The sequence below is a fragment of the Choristoneura fumiferana genome, chromosome 28, assembly GCF_025370935.1.
Source record: "Choristoneura fumiferana chromosome 28, NRCan_CFum_1, whole genome shotgun sequence".
NCBI classification, from domain to species: domain Eukaryota; kingdom Metazoa; phylum Arthropoda; class Insecta; order Lepidoptera; family Tortricidae; genus Choristoneura; species Choristoneura fumiferana.
This window is the reverse complement of record NC_133499.1, coordinates 5,360,318-5,374,888: the sequence shown is the minus strand read 5'-3', so window position 1 is coordinate 5,374,888 and position 14,571 is coordinate 5,360,318. Positions and strand designations below refer to the sequence as shown.

The window sequence follows — 14,571 nt, the reverse complement described above, 5'->3', positions numbered from 1 at the left end:
GAAATAGCAGTGCTTGCACTGTTGTGTTTTGGTGTGTGAGTAAGACAGCCGGTGAAATTACTAGCACTTGAGGTATCCCATCTTAGGCCTCTAGGTTGGCAACGCATCTGCAATTCCCCTGGTGTTGCAGGTGTGTATGGGCGGTGGTAATCTCTTACCATCATGAGACCCACTTAATATAAAAAAAGCTTGTTAAAAAAAAGTGCTGCCTCCATTAATGCTGGGTTGCTGAGTATATACGAGTACGTCCCACTGCTGGGAAAAGGCCTCCTCTCATAATGAGAGGGCTAATTTAATATTATTACGAAAAAAAAAACAGTGTTTTCTACAATTAATTGTCTTATTTATTTTCTATTTTTTCTGCATTTCCGCGCTGGATTGTGATCCAATACTTGGGCGAGAAGTTCAACAGCCAACAACCTTTGGTGAATCGGTAATTTCAATATATATATTTTTAACCGACTTCAAAAAAAGGAGGAGGTTATCTATTCGGTTGTATTGTTTTTTAATGTTTTTACCTCAGAACTCCGTCATTTATGAACCGATTTGAAAAAGGAATGTATGCTCCTCGTAATGCATATGGTGAAATGGAATGGGTGGTGAAGCACCAGTACTCCTCAGTAAAGAAAGAGCCTCTGCATCGGCAAAAGCAATCTTTGTAAAAAGATGACGAGCAGTTGACATGAAACTATTGTATCTTAGATTATTTACACTAAAAAGGGTGAAAAAAAAATTATAACAAAAAATTTAACCGAATACAAAAACCATAAAAATAATTTTCTACCAGTCTGAAGTCAGTCGGTGCCTCAGCACGAGCCAGCAGGAGTGGAACTATAGTCATCTACCTCACCTACGCACTTATATTTGGCTTCAACCACTCCTGCTGGCTCGTGCTGAGGCACCGACCGACTTCAGACTGGTAGAAAAATATTTTCATGGTTTTTTGTAGTGGGTTCATTTTTTGTTATAATTTTTTTGTAATTATATTTCGGCTCGTTTTATGCTCTTGTTGTACAATCCACTCTTTTTAACGGACTTCAGAAAAAGGAGGAGGTTATCTGTTCGGTTATATTTTTTTTTCTTATGTTTGTTACTTCAGAACATCAGAACTCCGTCATTTATGAACTGATTTGAATTTTTTTTTTTCGTTCGTCTAGGAATGCCTTCAATTAGGCCCCATAAGCTGCAAATTAGGATCTGATGATCGGATCTTAAGGAAATTGAGGGAACTTTTAAAATATTGTAGGGACACCTATGGTAATTTGGATATATTTAGCAGTTACTCGTGCATTCGCTTTTGAAAATCATAATTTGGTTAAGTGGAACTGATGATGGAGACCACATTTGACCACAAGACTCAATAACAAGTACTTCACGGGTTGAATTTCAATTACTTTAACACAGTTGCTAGGCAATTTATGCTCGTCGTATGGTACAATGGAACGGGTGGTGAAGCACCAAGACTCCTCAATAGTGAACGTCTCTGCATCAGAAAAAGCAATCTTCGTAAAGTGTCGAACATTTGACATTAAACTATTTTATCTTAGATTATTTACACTAAAAAGCTTGAAAAAAAATTGAACGACTACAAAAATCATTGAAAAATAATTCTACCAGTCTGAAGTCGGTGCGTCAGCACGAGACAGCAGGATTGATTGAAGTCTAAAATATCAGTAGGCAGGTACTTATGTAGGGGAAGTAGACGACTATAGGTCCACTCCTGCCGGCTCGTGCTGAGGCACCGACTTTAGACTGGTAGAAAATTATTTTCATGTTTTTTGTAGTTGGTTCTTTTTTGTTATAAATTTTTTTTGATGATATTTTTTTTATAAAATTCATGATTTCGCGAAATTAAAACGGTAGTAGCGATAACACTTAACGGAGTTCTTTACAAAATGGCGCGGCACCTGACGGTTAGTTTTAAATATGGCGCCGACACCGGAAAAGTTGCCATCCCGGGTTTTTGGTCAAAATTACTCATAATGTCAAAGAGTACCCGAACCGGAATGGTACCAGGAGTTGACCAAAGAGTAAAAATTTAAAATAAAAACCCGACTGTTTTAAAAAAACAAAAATTAAGAAAACAAATCTAGTGATGGGACCCATTATAATTCGTGAAAAGCCCAAAAATTCTCAGTAAGGTACCGACTAAGTTACTTATCAGAGTTCGAAGACCACTAGATTTGTTTTTCTTTCAGTTTTTTGAGGCAGGCGGTGTTTTGAATTTTTGAATTTGGTGTTTATTAAAATTACGCTTACATTCTAAATCCCATCTAGTTATTTTTGAATCAGGAGTGGACTGGCAGTTAATGTTCAGTCGTTCTCCATTATCATACGTGTATACATATATATATCCTCCAGAAAGTACCGTACCACCTTCTATTATTCTGCGATCGGGATCCAACCCGGTAAACCATAGCTCTTCTGAAACATAACAAAAAAATCATGTTAAAAAATACAAGATTTTATGCTGACTACTTTTTTCACTACCTTTTGTTGAATGTACCCATCGTTGACCATCAGTAAATACAGTCCATAGGTTGTCATAGTTTTTTATGAGGAACAGTTGCTTAGTACCCATAACACAAGCTTTGCTAAGCTTACTTTGGGACTAGGTTAGCTAATTGTCCCGTGATATGTATATTTTTTTTATTATTAGTCTCGCGTCTTAAATCGACTTTAGCTGGAAATGTTTCGGGTTAACTTTTTTCTTCGGTTGCTCCTAAGAAGAAGGGCTAAGCGAGTGTCACGGTGGTTTCATGTTCAAAATTAACTTTTCTTTACTTAGACTTACCTACAGCTTTGAAGTTCAATTTACATTTTAGGGAAGTGTAGTTTTGACCCATATGTAACTTAAATGGTCGAACCGGTCTAGTGGTATTGAAGAAATATGTACACTCCCACTCACCCTGCTGATATTCTCTAAACGGAATGCGCTGCAATCAGAGAGGTAGAACAGACTTAAAAACCCACGGATTGTACCTGCAGGGCTACTACGAAACTCGATACTCGAAGTTTGTATCGTACCGTCCCTCTCGCTCTCGTATTAAATGAGTGTATAAGTGTCAGAGGGACCGCACGACATGAACTTCGAGTTTCGAGTTTCGTAGTAGCCATGCTGCACCCGCGCCCGCAGGCTGCGCCCGTGCAGAGTACGCGCGTCAGATAGCGTAGGCCCTAACACCCCTATTCTAGCTTCGGGGGTTTAAAAAACTCACTTTGGAAATACATTCAATTTCGGTACTGTTACATCCTGGGGCCACTGTAACGTTCCTGTTATCCATACACCTGAAAACATAAAACGTTTTTGTAAAAAAATTAATAATTACTACAAGCTTTTTTGCTGTCTGTACTGTGTGTTCCATTGTACTTGCATTGTCTTCCAAGCTAGGTTTCCGTACCAAATTTCAAGTCGATGCCATTAACCCATGAAGAGTTTCGTTCTGCGGAGACGATCCTCCTAGATGAACCATCAGATTATTGTGTTGTCACTAGATTTTCATAAGAATGCCAAATTACCCTCTGAACCCGACTTCTGCAAGTGGATCAATTTCAACTCGCAAGACTTAGATTGGACCCGCAACATTGATACACTACGAGTGCACTTGTCCCACCGCCGACGATGAGCGAGAAGCGAGCAAAGCGAGTAACTAGAAACGAGTGGGCGAGCAGTGAAAAGCGAGTGTTCGAGCACGACGGGCGATTACTCGCTCCACTCGCTCGAGCCGGGCGGCCGCCAAGCTAACAGCGCTGAGCGAGTATCGCTGACCTAGTTTAAAGCTCTTGTCGCTGCGACAAAAGATGTAAGAGCGAGTTCTCGCCGGCAGTGTGAACCGCCAGCGATCAACTATTAATATATAGTCTCTTTTACTCACACAGGATCTTATATCTTTTGTTCGTTTCTTGAGCGAGAAAATAGTCAATAGCCAATCGTTTCCTCGCCGGCGGTGAGACAACTGCCTTACTTAGGTGTGATAAATGGATGGTTGGATTGGGCTCAGCGTACATATGCTCGCAAGCTCTTATGCACAAAGCCAGGGGGGTGTCACTAGGCCATTCCGCCGCCGAGCTACAAGTACATACCGGGCCTCCCCAACGTTGAGGCGATTCAGTGCGACTCAACGCGTGCGAGTGAACACGAGTTATGCGATAGACAGAGAAGCATACAGTAGGCACGATTCTTATGCCTAAACGTCACTTTTGTACGGCAGTGAAACTTCTGTACTTGTACTATTACTTATTCTGTGACAAAGCGCTGATTAACAGCCCAACCCTTGCTGCCTATCTTTATGTTTATAACTGTGGGTAGATTCGAATACAAAGTCGGATGGTAAAAGTTTTTTTTTGTGTAAAATAATCTATAATAGGCTACTTTTTATTCCGATATCCCCACGGGGTAGGGATAACATCTTGAAATTTCAACCGCTGAAAAAAATGAAATGAAATGAATGAAATGAATTTTTTTTTCATGAAATTTTGTACAGTTGTTCCTAACACAACCTCAATGAAGATCGCGATATACATTTTGGGATTTCCCAGGGGAATTTTGTGAAATCCCGGAATTACAATAGAAAGAAAGAAAGAAAAAATTTATTCAATTTTCACTTCAATAGTATCAGAACGAATAGTTCACGCGTGCGTAGCCGCAGGTAAAAACTAGAATTTTTATAATTTAGGCTCTACTTACTCTTAAGCTACTTTACGTCTATGGAATAGGAGGTACCCTAAAATAATATTTTTTTACCGTTTTGTCGGCAGTGGCATTTTGTGACATTACAAGTTTCTTAAAAACTTTAATATCTTTTTGTTACGCTACTACCTACTACTACACATTAATTTTTCAGATGGGATATCGACTTACCACATATAGTCGACGGATCGTATGATGCCCGGAAGTTTGGTTACTAGCTGGATATTATCTCCAATCATCAGATTTACTTGTTCATGATCCTTGCAGTCAAAGTAGGATCCATGATTTTCGATATTGATGGTGACATTGATACATTCTGAAACCAACCAGACAATAAGTTAAGGTAAACGTGCGAGAGCCGTGGTGGCCTAGTGGTTTGACCTATCGCCTCTCAAACAGAGGGTCGTGGTTTCGAACCCCGGCTCGCACCTCTGAGTTTTTCGAAATTCATGTGCGGAATTACATTTGAAATTTACCACGAGCTATGCGGTGAAGGAAAACATCGTGAGGAAACCTGCACAAACCTGCGAAGCAATTCAATGGTGCGTGTGGAGTTCCCAATCCGCACTGGGCCCGCGTGGGAACTATGGCCCAAGCCCTCTTGTTCTGAGAGGAGGCCTGTGTCCAGCAATGGGACGTATATAGGCTGGCATGATGATGATGAAACGTGCGAGTGCTTGACACTGTACCAATAGTTGGCATATTTAATCATATTTTACTAGCAATAGAGATGACAGCAGGGTGTCGTCTATTGGGCATTAGCGTATCGAGCGCTGGGACGTTTACCTATAAGGTAAACGATTGCCTGGATTACTAAACCAGAGGGGGGGGGGGGGGGGCGTCACTATCCGAGCGTTTTACCCGTCTCATTTTTCTGTAAAAATGGCCGAATGTTCTGATACAGTTTTTAGTTATCTAGTAGAAATACAGGAACTCTAACAAATAATCGAAACCGGCACTAAAATCGTTGGACTGTAATAAATGTGACCGGAAAAAATGAAAGAAAGAAATATTTATTTGGTTCGGTTTATTTGGTTGAGGCGGATGAAATTATGAAATGCTCGAATGAAATCATCCTACTCCCTAATTTCCTACTTTCCTATTCCTACTTCCTACTTTTATAAGTAATTATACACGTAAATGCGAAAGTTTGTATGTCCCAAGCAGCACGACAGGCTGTATAGAAGCTGTATTTTAGTTTTATTGTATTCCACAGGCTATATAGTGAGGCTGTACAAGGGCTGTATAAGCGCTTATACAACCTCTATAAGTAAAAATTGGGCCCCTTGTTATACAGCCTTATGCGTTATTATAGCTGTATAGTTGCTGTATAGCTAAAAAATAGGCTGTACTATAGCTGTAGAAGAGCTGTAGTATGATGTTGAAGAAAACCATAGGCATATAGTTATTCTCTTATAAGTTTCTTAAAAAGATAATAGTTCTTCATTGGTTTTTTATGAGAATTACAATGTGAAATTTATGAAAACAACCGCTTATTCTTTTTAGTTATGATAATGGTGGGCCGCCAATTTACTGTGAAGTTATAAGTCAAGAATAAATGTTGGACTTTAGGTAGTGATAATTGTAGATTCAACGTGCCGATTTATTTTTACTGGGAAATAGTGCATAGTTTTGTGGAAAAATATTCACGCGCCCGCGAAATACTGAAGAATTCACGAGGAATATTACCAAAACAAGTAAGTAAGTTTATGGTTTTGAGGTTAGAATCATAAGATTGTTAAATAATACTGTACAACAGGTATCACTTATGATTTATTTATCTGAAAATCATAACTATAACTTCAGCAATACTCAAAATAATGTAAGAAGTCATATTTTCTTTTATTGTTATTTGTTCGAAAATGGCGACAGATTTTATACAGCGTAAAAGATATCTGGAGAGTATTATAGATTCCGTGGTTTTACTACGCACTTTCTGGATTCCATTACACAGCTTTTACCCTTTAATAGCCGTTATAATATAATATTTTTATTATATAGGCTGTACATCAGTTTTCAGCAAATAAATTATACAGCCTTGTCAGTAATACAGATTAAAGCTGTATTACAGAATTCATTTATTATTATAGTTCTATAAAATCATATTTGACAGAAGTTATGAAACTATTACACTGACAAGAGTGTACAGTTACGCATTAATAATAAGCTTTAGAAAGTAGTTTTAATATACCATTATACAGAAACAAGTATAAAGTGATACCATTTTATAACTTATAGCAGTAGTAAGTAAGTGATCACATGCAAAATACAGCCTCTATGCAGCTTGAAGGATAACATTAGATTGAAGTGTCAAAAAATGCATAGGGTTTTAAAGTGGAGTTCAAATATTCTGTTTTAAAGCTTTAAGTTTACACGGAGTATTTTATAAAAACTTAGTACAGCTATAGCTGTATAATAACGGTTTATGTATGTATGTATGTACTGTATGTGTATGTGCTGTATATTTGATGTCGGCAACGCTTGCGTGCTGCTTGGGGTGTGTGTGTTTGATACTCCTTCACGCTAAAACGGCTGGACGGATTTGGATGAAATTTGGTATGTAAATCTAGCTATCTGGATCTGGAATAACAAACACATAGGTTACTTTTTATCCCGATATTTCCACAGGCCTAGCCTAACCAACAAAAAGTTGGAAAACCCAAAACTTTGTCACTTCAAAGTTCAATATCTCAAAAACCGAAACAACCGAAAAACCGATTTTGATGAAACATGTCTAAGAAGTAAGAACCGTCGCTAGAAAACCTGATTTCAAATAAAAAAAAACCGCACTCAAATCGGTCCACCTATTTAAGAGCTACGGTGCCAGAGACAGGCACACAGACAGACAGACAGATTGACAGACAGACAAACATAGCGGTCCAATTTATAACACCCCTCTTTTTGCGTCGGGGGTTAAAATCTACGATGTAATTCCCACGGGAATACACGGGCTATTTACTCTTAAACTAATAATAATTCTCAAGAAAACTTATCCGTTATAGTTTTCCTTGTAAGTTTGATATACTTACTACCATCCTGAATGTTTTGAAAATTTTCCACCTACCGGTTTATATTTTAGAGGGGGGCTCTATTTGAATGAAAATTTGCACTTTAAAGTTGAATATTCTGCAAACAAACCACTGAATCGAAAAATCGCCCCCTAATGGTTTTAAAAGACCTAACCAACGATACTTCACATTACAAGGTTAGAGGAGAAATTTTTGTTTAGTTTTTTATGGTACCATTTTATTGGCATACTTTATTCGTGCAAAATTTGAGCTTTCTAGCATTGATAGGCCCTGAGCAAAGCCGCGGACGGACAGACAGACAGACAGACAGACATGGCGAAACTATAAGGGTTCCGTTTTTGCCACTTTGGCTACGGAACCCTAAAAACCGCATTCAAATCGGTCCAACCGTTTAAGAGCAGACACACAGACAGACGGACACATAGCGATCAAACTTATAACACCCCTCTTTTTGCGTCGGGTGTTAAAAAGTAAGCTACTACGTGTACTTACCGCAATATCCTATGGTTATAGAAGAAAACACTAATAAATACACAATTTTGTACATTATGAATGTGAACAGTTCAGTTCACAAATACATGCTCTCGCAGTTGAATTATGACTAAAGCGTGTCTTTGGCATTATCCTCATCATAATAGCATGCTAATAATGAAATAATGATTCATTCTCTATGTGAACGCATTGTTCTAAACTAAAGCGTACTTGGTATCGGCATTTAGGTACCGGAAACTGCTTCAACTTTGCCCTCTGGCCCCAACATTGCCTGATTCGATTTAGAGTCGATAATTTAGCACTCTTATAGGTTTTAAACTTATATCTACACGGGAATTATTAAACCTAGAAGGGTGCTAGTTATCGACTCTAAATCGAATCAGGCAATGTTGGGGCCAGAGGGCAAAGTTGAAGCAGTTGACGGTACTTAAAAAGTCCTAAATATCGAAACAAGCCCGTGCTCAGCCTGCGTTCCCACCAAAATGTGCGAGAATGGATGTATGTGTTTCGGCGTGGAGAGTAAGACAGCCGGTAAAATTACTGGCACTTGAGGTATCCCATCTTAGGCCTCTAGGTTGGCAACGCATCTGCAATACCCCTGGTGTTGCAGATGTTTATGGGCGGTGGTGATCTCTTACCATCAAGAGACCCACTTGCTTGCAAAAAAATGTATGTGTGTGTGGGTGTGTATGTGTGTGGGTCACCAACGGTGCTGGCTGTTAACCTAACCAACAAAAAGTTGTAAACCCCCCTACTTTGTCACTTCAAAGTTCAGTATCTCAAAAACGGCTAAACCGATTTTGATGAAACATGTCTAAGAACCATCGCTAGAAAACCTGCTTTCAAATAAAAAAAAACGCATTCATATCGGTCCACCCGTTTAAGAGCTATGGTGCCACAGACAGACACACATAGCGGCCAAACTTATAACACCCCTCTTTTTGCGTCGGGGGTTAAAAATCAGTACGGCCGTTTAGGCTGCAACGAGGACCGAAGAAATGGACATACATACATACATACGCTCGACATACGGGTAAAAATAGGTTTTTTAAAATATCGTCATACCTAATATACCTACTTTGTTTTATCCAATGATTCAGTAGTAGTAGATGTTGCACAATTATAATTTGGTTTTCCGTAGCCCTTGAATAAGAACCAAGGAAAACCATTTCGAAAATGCTACCGTAAAACGAGTCTACTTTGCACCGATTTTTGCTCCAAATTTCGTAATCTTTGTTTTATTTAAAAAAATATTATGCTCAAACTCAAACTCACAACATTTATTGACAAGAAAAACACACTACATCACAACAAAAACACAGTAAAAACATAAATAGGAGAAGAGAGGAAAATAAGAGACATTGTGCTGTAGTGTGATGCCAAAAGGACTCAGCTCAGCGTGTGCCGTAGCCCTGTAACCAGAGCTGCAGCGCTGGTTTTCAGCTGAACCCCGGCGAGTGTACACCCACGTAACCGATGTGTGATGCTGTGGTATGTTCATATATGCATTTATGTAAAGTAGATCAATTTATGGGGAAGTGTATCGGGTACCGGGACTTCGACCTGCAAGACATTAAAACATAACCTAACCAACATAAAGTTGGAAGACCCCCGACTTTGTCACTTCAAAGTTCAATATCTCAAAAACGGCTTAACCGATTTTGATAAAGCATGTCTAATAAAAAAAACCGCATTCAAATCGGTCCACCCGTTTAAGAGCTACGGTGCCACACACAGACATACAGACACACATAGCGGGCAAACTTATAACACCCCTCTTTTTGCGTCGGGGATTTAAAGTACAGAACTGGATGGAGCATAGTTACCCAGTGGGCAAAGTAGCCTCGTTTTACGGCACCTATATTTGTCTTTGCATTGAGACCCCTGGCCTTTTGAAGAGTCTTAGATTCCGGTAACGAGCACTGCTCGGAGTTTCTCTACCCTCATCATCTCAGCCTAAATTACATCCCACTGCTTGGCTTAGGCCTCCTGTCAGAATGAAAGGTCTTGTGAGAATTGGGAACTACCCCCCATACCCTCATCACTATTCTCTATCGTCGTATCGCCCGGATGTGCCAATTAGACATGCGGCAGCGTGACAAGTTAAGTTCAAACAAAGTTCAATATCTCAAAAACGGCCGAACTGATTTTGATTTTGTCTAAGCACAGTCGCTAGAAAACCTGCTCTAAATAAAAAAAAACGCATTCATATCGCTCCACCCGTTTATGAGCTACAGTGCCACAGACAGACACACATAGCGGTCAAACTTATAACACCCCTCTTTTTGCGTCGGGGGTTGAAAAAGAACTAGCGCCGCAGCGGCCGTGGGTTATTTACACGAATTATTTGAAACGATTTTTGACCCCTTCTACTACTACTCAACATGTACCATAAACATGTGACATTTAGTTAACAACGCACAGTCGATTATTAAGGTACAAACATCTAAAAAACCTGATTTCAAATCGGTCCACCCGTTTAAGAGCTACGGTGCCACAGACAGACAGACAGACACACAGACACACATAGCGGTAAAATTTATAACACCCCTCTTTTTGCGTCGGAGGTTAAAAATCGGGTTTTTTTCCGACTGAATTGACTGACTTAACATCAAAAAGCGAACCCACTTTCAGATGACCTAGGAAGTTGAAATTTGGCGTCCAGTTGGGTAATTGTGTGGTTACGAATCTAAGATAAAGGAACAGTTTACCATTTTTAATATTTTCCAAATAAAAAATAAAAAACTAAGGAAAAACGGACGGACGGGCAGACAGACAGACATACAGATAGACGGACGGACAGTTAGACAGACATGGCGAAACTATGTAAAAGGATTCCGTTTTCGCCATTTTGGCTACAGAATCCTAATAAAAATGGAAGAATTTGTTTTAAATCACACACCTTTAAAAAAAATAATATTTAAAATGTTTATTTCAAGAAAAAAACTGCATACAAACTGCATATTAACTTGATTAACTTTAGCTCCTTATCTTAAATTATGAAGATTTTATGAGTTAAAGTACGGTAGTACATTAATAAAACACAGCAAAATGTGGTTCAATATTTAATTCAAATTCATAAAATATATCTCTTCACTCATAACACTAAAAATAATATTAAACTATTTACAATTTATTTCGTAACAAAAATAAAATTATAATCTACTATTTAGTTAAGTAATACATTTTGTGATATCATTCAACAATTCTTATGTTATACCCTATACCTACTAGTGTCACAGTGTAGACATTAATGACATTGTAATAAGAACCACGGCACGCGTCATCGTGAATGACTCTACCTATATATATTTCATAATAATACAAGGGGTCCAGCCCGCACCTCTGAGTTTTTCCAAATTCATGTGCGGAATTACATTTGAAATTTACCACGAGCTTTGCGGTGAAGGAAAACATCGTTAGGAAACCTGCACAAACCTGCGAAGCGATTCAATGGTGCGTGTGAAGTTCCCAATCCGCACTGGGCCCGCGTGGGAACTACGGCCCAAGCCCTCTTGTTCTGAGAGGAGCCTGTGCCCAGCAGTGGGACGTATATAGGCTGGGATGATGGTGATGATGACAAGGGGTCCCTTTGTCTATAGTAACACGCTAATCCTGGCATAATTATGGTGTAAACGATTGTGATTCCACTGCGTTCGACAATAAGGTCAAAATAAAAAGAATACTGGTTGGGGTATATGAGGTTTTCAAATTAAACTCGTATAAAATGCCCTTGGAGCCGAAAAGTTTACGAATGAAGACTGCGGATCGGCAAACGCAGCGTAGGACGTCCACAAGCGAGATGGACGGATGACCTTAACCAAGTCCAGTAGCCAGCCGTGGCTACGGTGGATCCAGGCCGCTTGCAACCGAAGCAACTGGAGGTCTATGGGGGAGGTATGGCCAACGGCGGACTGGAAGCGCATTTAAAGATTTTGCCTTCGCCACACCATTAAGTGGTTGCATCCGGTGGATGCAAGTGGTGAGTTGTCGTTCCAAGGGGGAGGCCTTTGTCCATCAGTGGACGTGTTCCGGCTGATGATGATGATGACTCCATTAAGTGGCGATAATGGGGAATGGATGAACATTTTAGAAACGCTTGATACTTTTTTTATCGATAGGAATTACCTTTCTAATTAACAGAAAAAAATATCAGATTTTTGAGTAGCAAAAATGAAACAGGGTCGGTATTTCCATGTCGGAATTATCCGAGCCGGTAAAGATACCTGTCAAATCGATCGAGTCAAAGACACATAAATTATTTTTATATGTTTTTTATTCTGTACCCTTAGTGTAAGTTATCGGTTACAAAATACGTCTCGATCGCGTTTGCGTTAAAATCTCAATTTGTATGGAAACACGAACAGCGCCTCTAGCGGAACGTTTGCGATGCTCGTGTTTCCATACAAATTGAGATCTTACGCGAACGCGATCGAGACGTATTTTGTAACCGAGAACTTACACTAAGGGCACTGGACTATGGAATAACCCGTAACCGGATCGTTCATCCACCATTACGTCTTATATTTCGTTTTCTAGAATTTATTTACCGTACAACGGCAAAACGGCAAAATTGACCTCCAACGGACAGCGCCATATTTTTCTGTCGTAATTTGGCGCTAAACAAAACTCTTTTAAAGAAAAAGAAAATACGGTATTTGACAACTCCTGCTTTTGCCATATCTTAATATTATTATGAAAATATAGATATACAGATAGTGTTTAGCGAAGAGAATATTTAAATCGGTTGTAAATTGGATATATAGTGATTTATTGAAAAATGTATATACCTGTCTCTTTCTCAAACGATTTTCTCTATGCAGCAAGTATACTGGCGTGTGACGTCACATGCCAGTAGGTCTTTCTCTGTCTAATCTTGAATTTCAAACCTTTATAACTTTGTTATTTGTAAAGTTAGCTTAAAAATTGTTTTTCTATTCGATAACAGGCATTGTGTAGTTTTAATTTATAAAACATATACAAAATAGTCAAATAACGTATTCCTACTGATATAAAAAGGTTCAAGCGATTCAAAATTTTTCAGACCTTCCCCATTATTTCATTGAAAAGCTGCCATAGGTGGCTTCACCCTTCGCAGCCTGCCGCCGCGGGCCATAGCCCTAGGTTTCATGGTAAATACGCCCCTGCAGTGGACGTCCGACGCCTGAGGATGATTATCAGTGCCATTCCAAAACGCTGTGACAGAATAATAAGTACACGGAAGCAACAAGAAGGTTCCCCATCATTATGGGAAAGCCTATCTTCAAGTATTGCAAGAATGTGAATCTGTAGCCATGTTGTTCGGCGACTCCCGCGCAGACGACGTTCGCGCTTGCGCCAATCAACGTGCCATTGCCTGAAAAAAAAAATTTTTTTTTTTCAGTAAATGAGTATTTTTACAAGCTTTTATTTAAAGAAAGAAAGAAAATAATTTAATTATAACAGCAGTGACACATTACACAGGTTAGGAAAAATAACAATAAGAATTGTTGCCGTTATAAAAAGGTCCCGGGCCGGCTCAGCATATTGCTATTTGAAAACCAGCACTGGTCTTCCGCCGTGCCACAGGAGAGTGAGAGTGAGTGTTTAGTTTCAGCTGTCCCGTTGTCTTTCTGTCTGTAATCAAATCTTGCAAGTTGAATTTGACCAAATTCCAGTAGTCAGATTGGCTTGAAATTTGGAATATGTATATAAATCGCGTGACAATACAATAATTTAGAAGTGACATCCTGGTAGTCCAGCCAGGATCGTCTCCGCAGGACGGAACTCTACAACGGTTAACAGCATCGACTTAAAATTTGGTATGCAAATGTAGTTTGGGTGACAATGCAAGTACAGCCAACAAAAAGTACAGGTAGCAAAAAAAGCTTGTATTAAAAATGAAATTTTTATGGTTATTATAATACGTTCCATCTATCTGTTAAGACCCTTCAGGCCGTGTTTCCACCAGAAATGTGTGCAAAATTCAAGGCGCCGAGACCACTGTATTTAATGGAATTATTTCTGGCGGTCATTTTGTTTCTATACCTCCAAGGCAAGCTCCGAAGCTGAGGGCCCAAGCCAGGGGCGCCAATGGCAGGGCCAGCCCGCCTGGCGCGGCCAGTTTAGCCACAACCCGAATCATCATCGTGGTGAGAGGAATGTTGTCCACGAATGCTGATGCTAGACCAGATACCTGAAAAGAAGAAGCTGTCATCATCATCAGAATCATCTGCCGGAAGACGTCCACTGCTGAACAAATAAATGCTTCCCCCTTAGAACGCCACAATGAATGACAACTCGCCACTTGCATGCACCGGTTGCCCACTATTCTCACGATGTCATCAGCCCACCTAGTGGAAGGTCTGCCAACGTAAGTAT

General features: G+C 39.5%; 2 protein-coding genes across 4 annotated transcripts in view; both read right to left on the bottom strand.

Moving 5' to 3' along the window:
* LOC141443930 (uncharacterized) overlaps positions 1-8,310 on the bottom strand; it is a 37,704-nt gene extending 29,394 nt beyond the window's left edge. The window contains exons 1-5 of the mRNA XM_074109336.1: positions 8,212-8,310; positions 4,862-5,006; positions 3,219-3,288; positions 2,795-2,936; positions 2,260-2,424 (exon numbers count right to left, since the gene is read on the bottom strand). Coding sequence (XP_073965437.1) covers positions 2,260-2,424; positions 2,795-2,936; positions 3,219-3,288; positions 4,862-5,006; positions 8,212-8,266 — 577 coding nt within the window. The 5' untranslated portion in view covers positions 8,267-8,310. The remainder of the gene's footprint in view (positions 1-2,259; positions 2,425-2,794; positions 2,937-3,218; positions 3,289-4,861; positions 5,007-8,211) is intronic.
* A 4,473-nt stretch (positions 8,311-12,783) lies between these two features.
* The window catches only part of LOC141443925 (P protein-like), a 44,168-nt gene continuing 42,380 nt past the window's right edge, over positions 12,784-14,571 (bottom strand). For all 3 annotated transcript variants that reach the window (XM_074109325.1, XM_074109326.1, XM_074109327.1), the window contains 2 exons: positions 14,239-14,386; positions 12,784-13,567 (listed from right to left, as the gene is read on the bottom strand). In XM_074109325.1, coding sequence (XP_073965426.1) covers positions 13,389-13,567; positions 14,239-14,386 — 327 coding nt within the window. In that variant the 3' untranslated portion in view covers positions 12,784-13,388. The remainder of the gene's footprint in view (positions 13,568-14,238; positions 14,387-14,571) is intronic.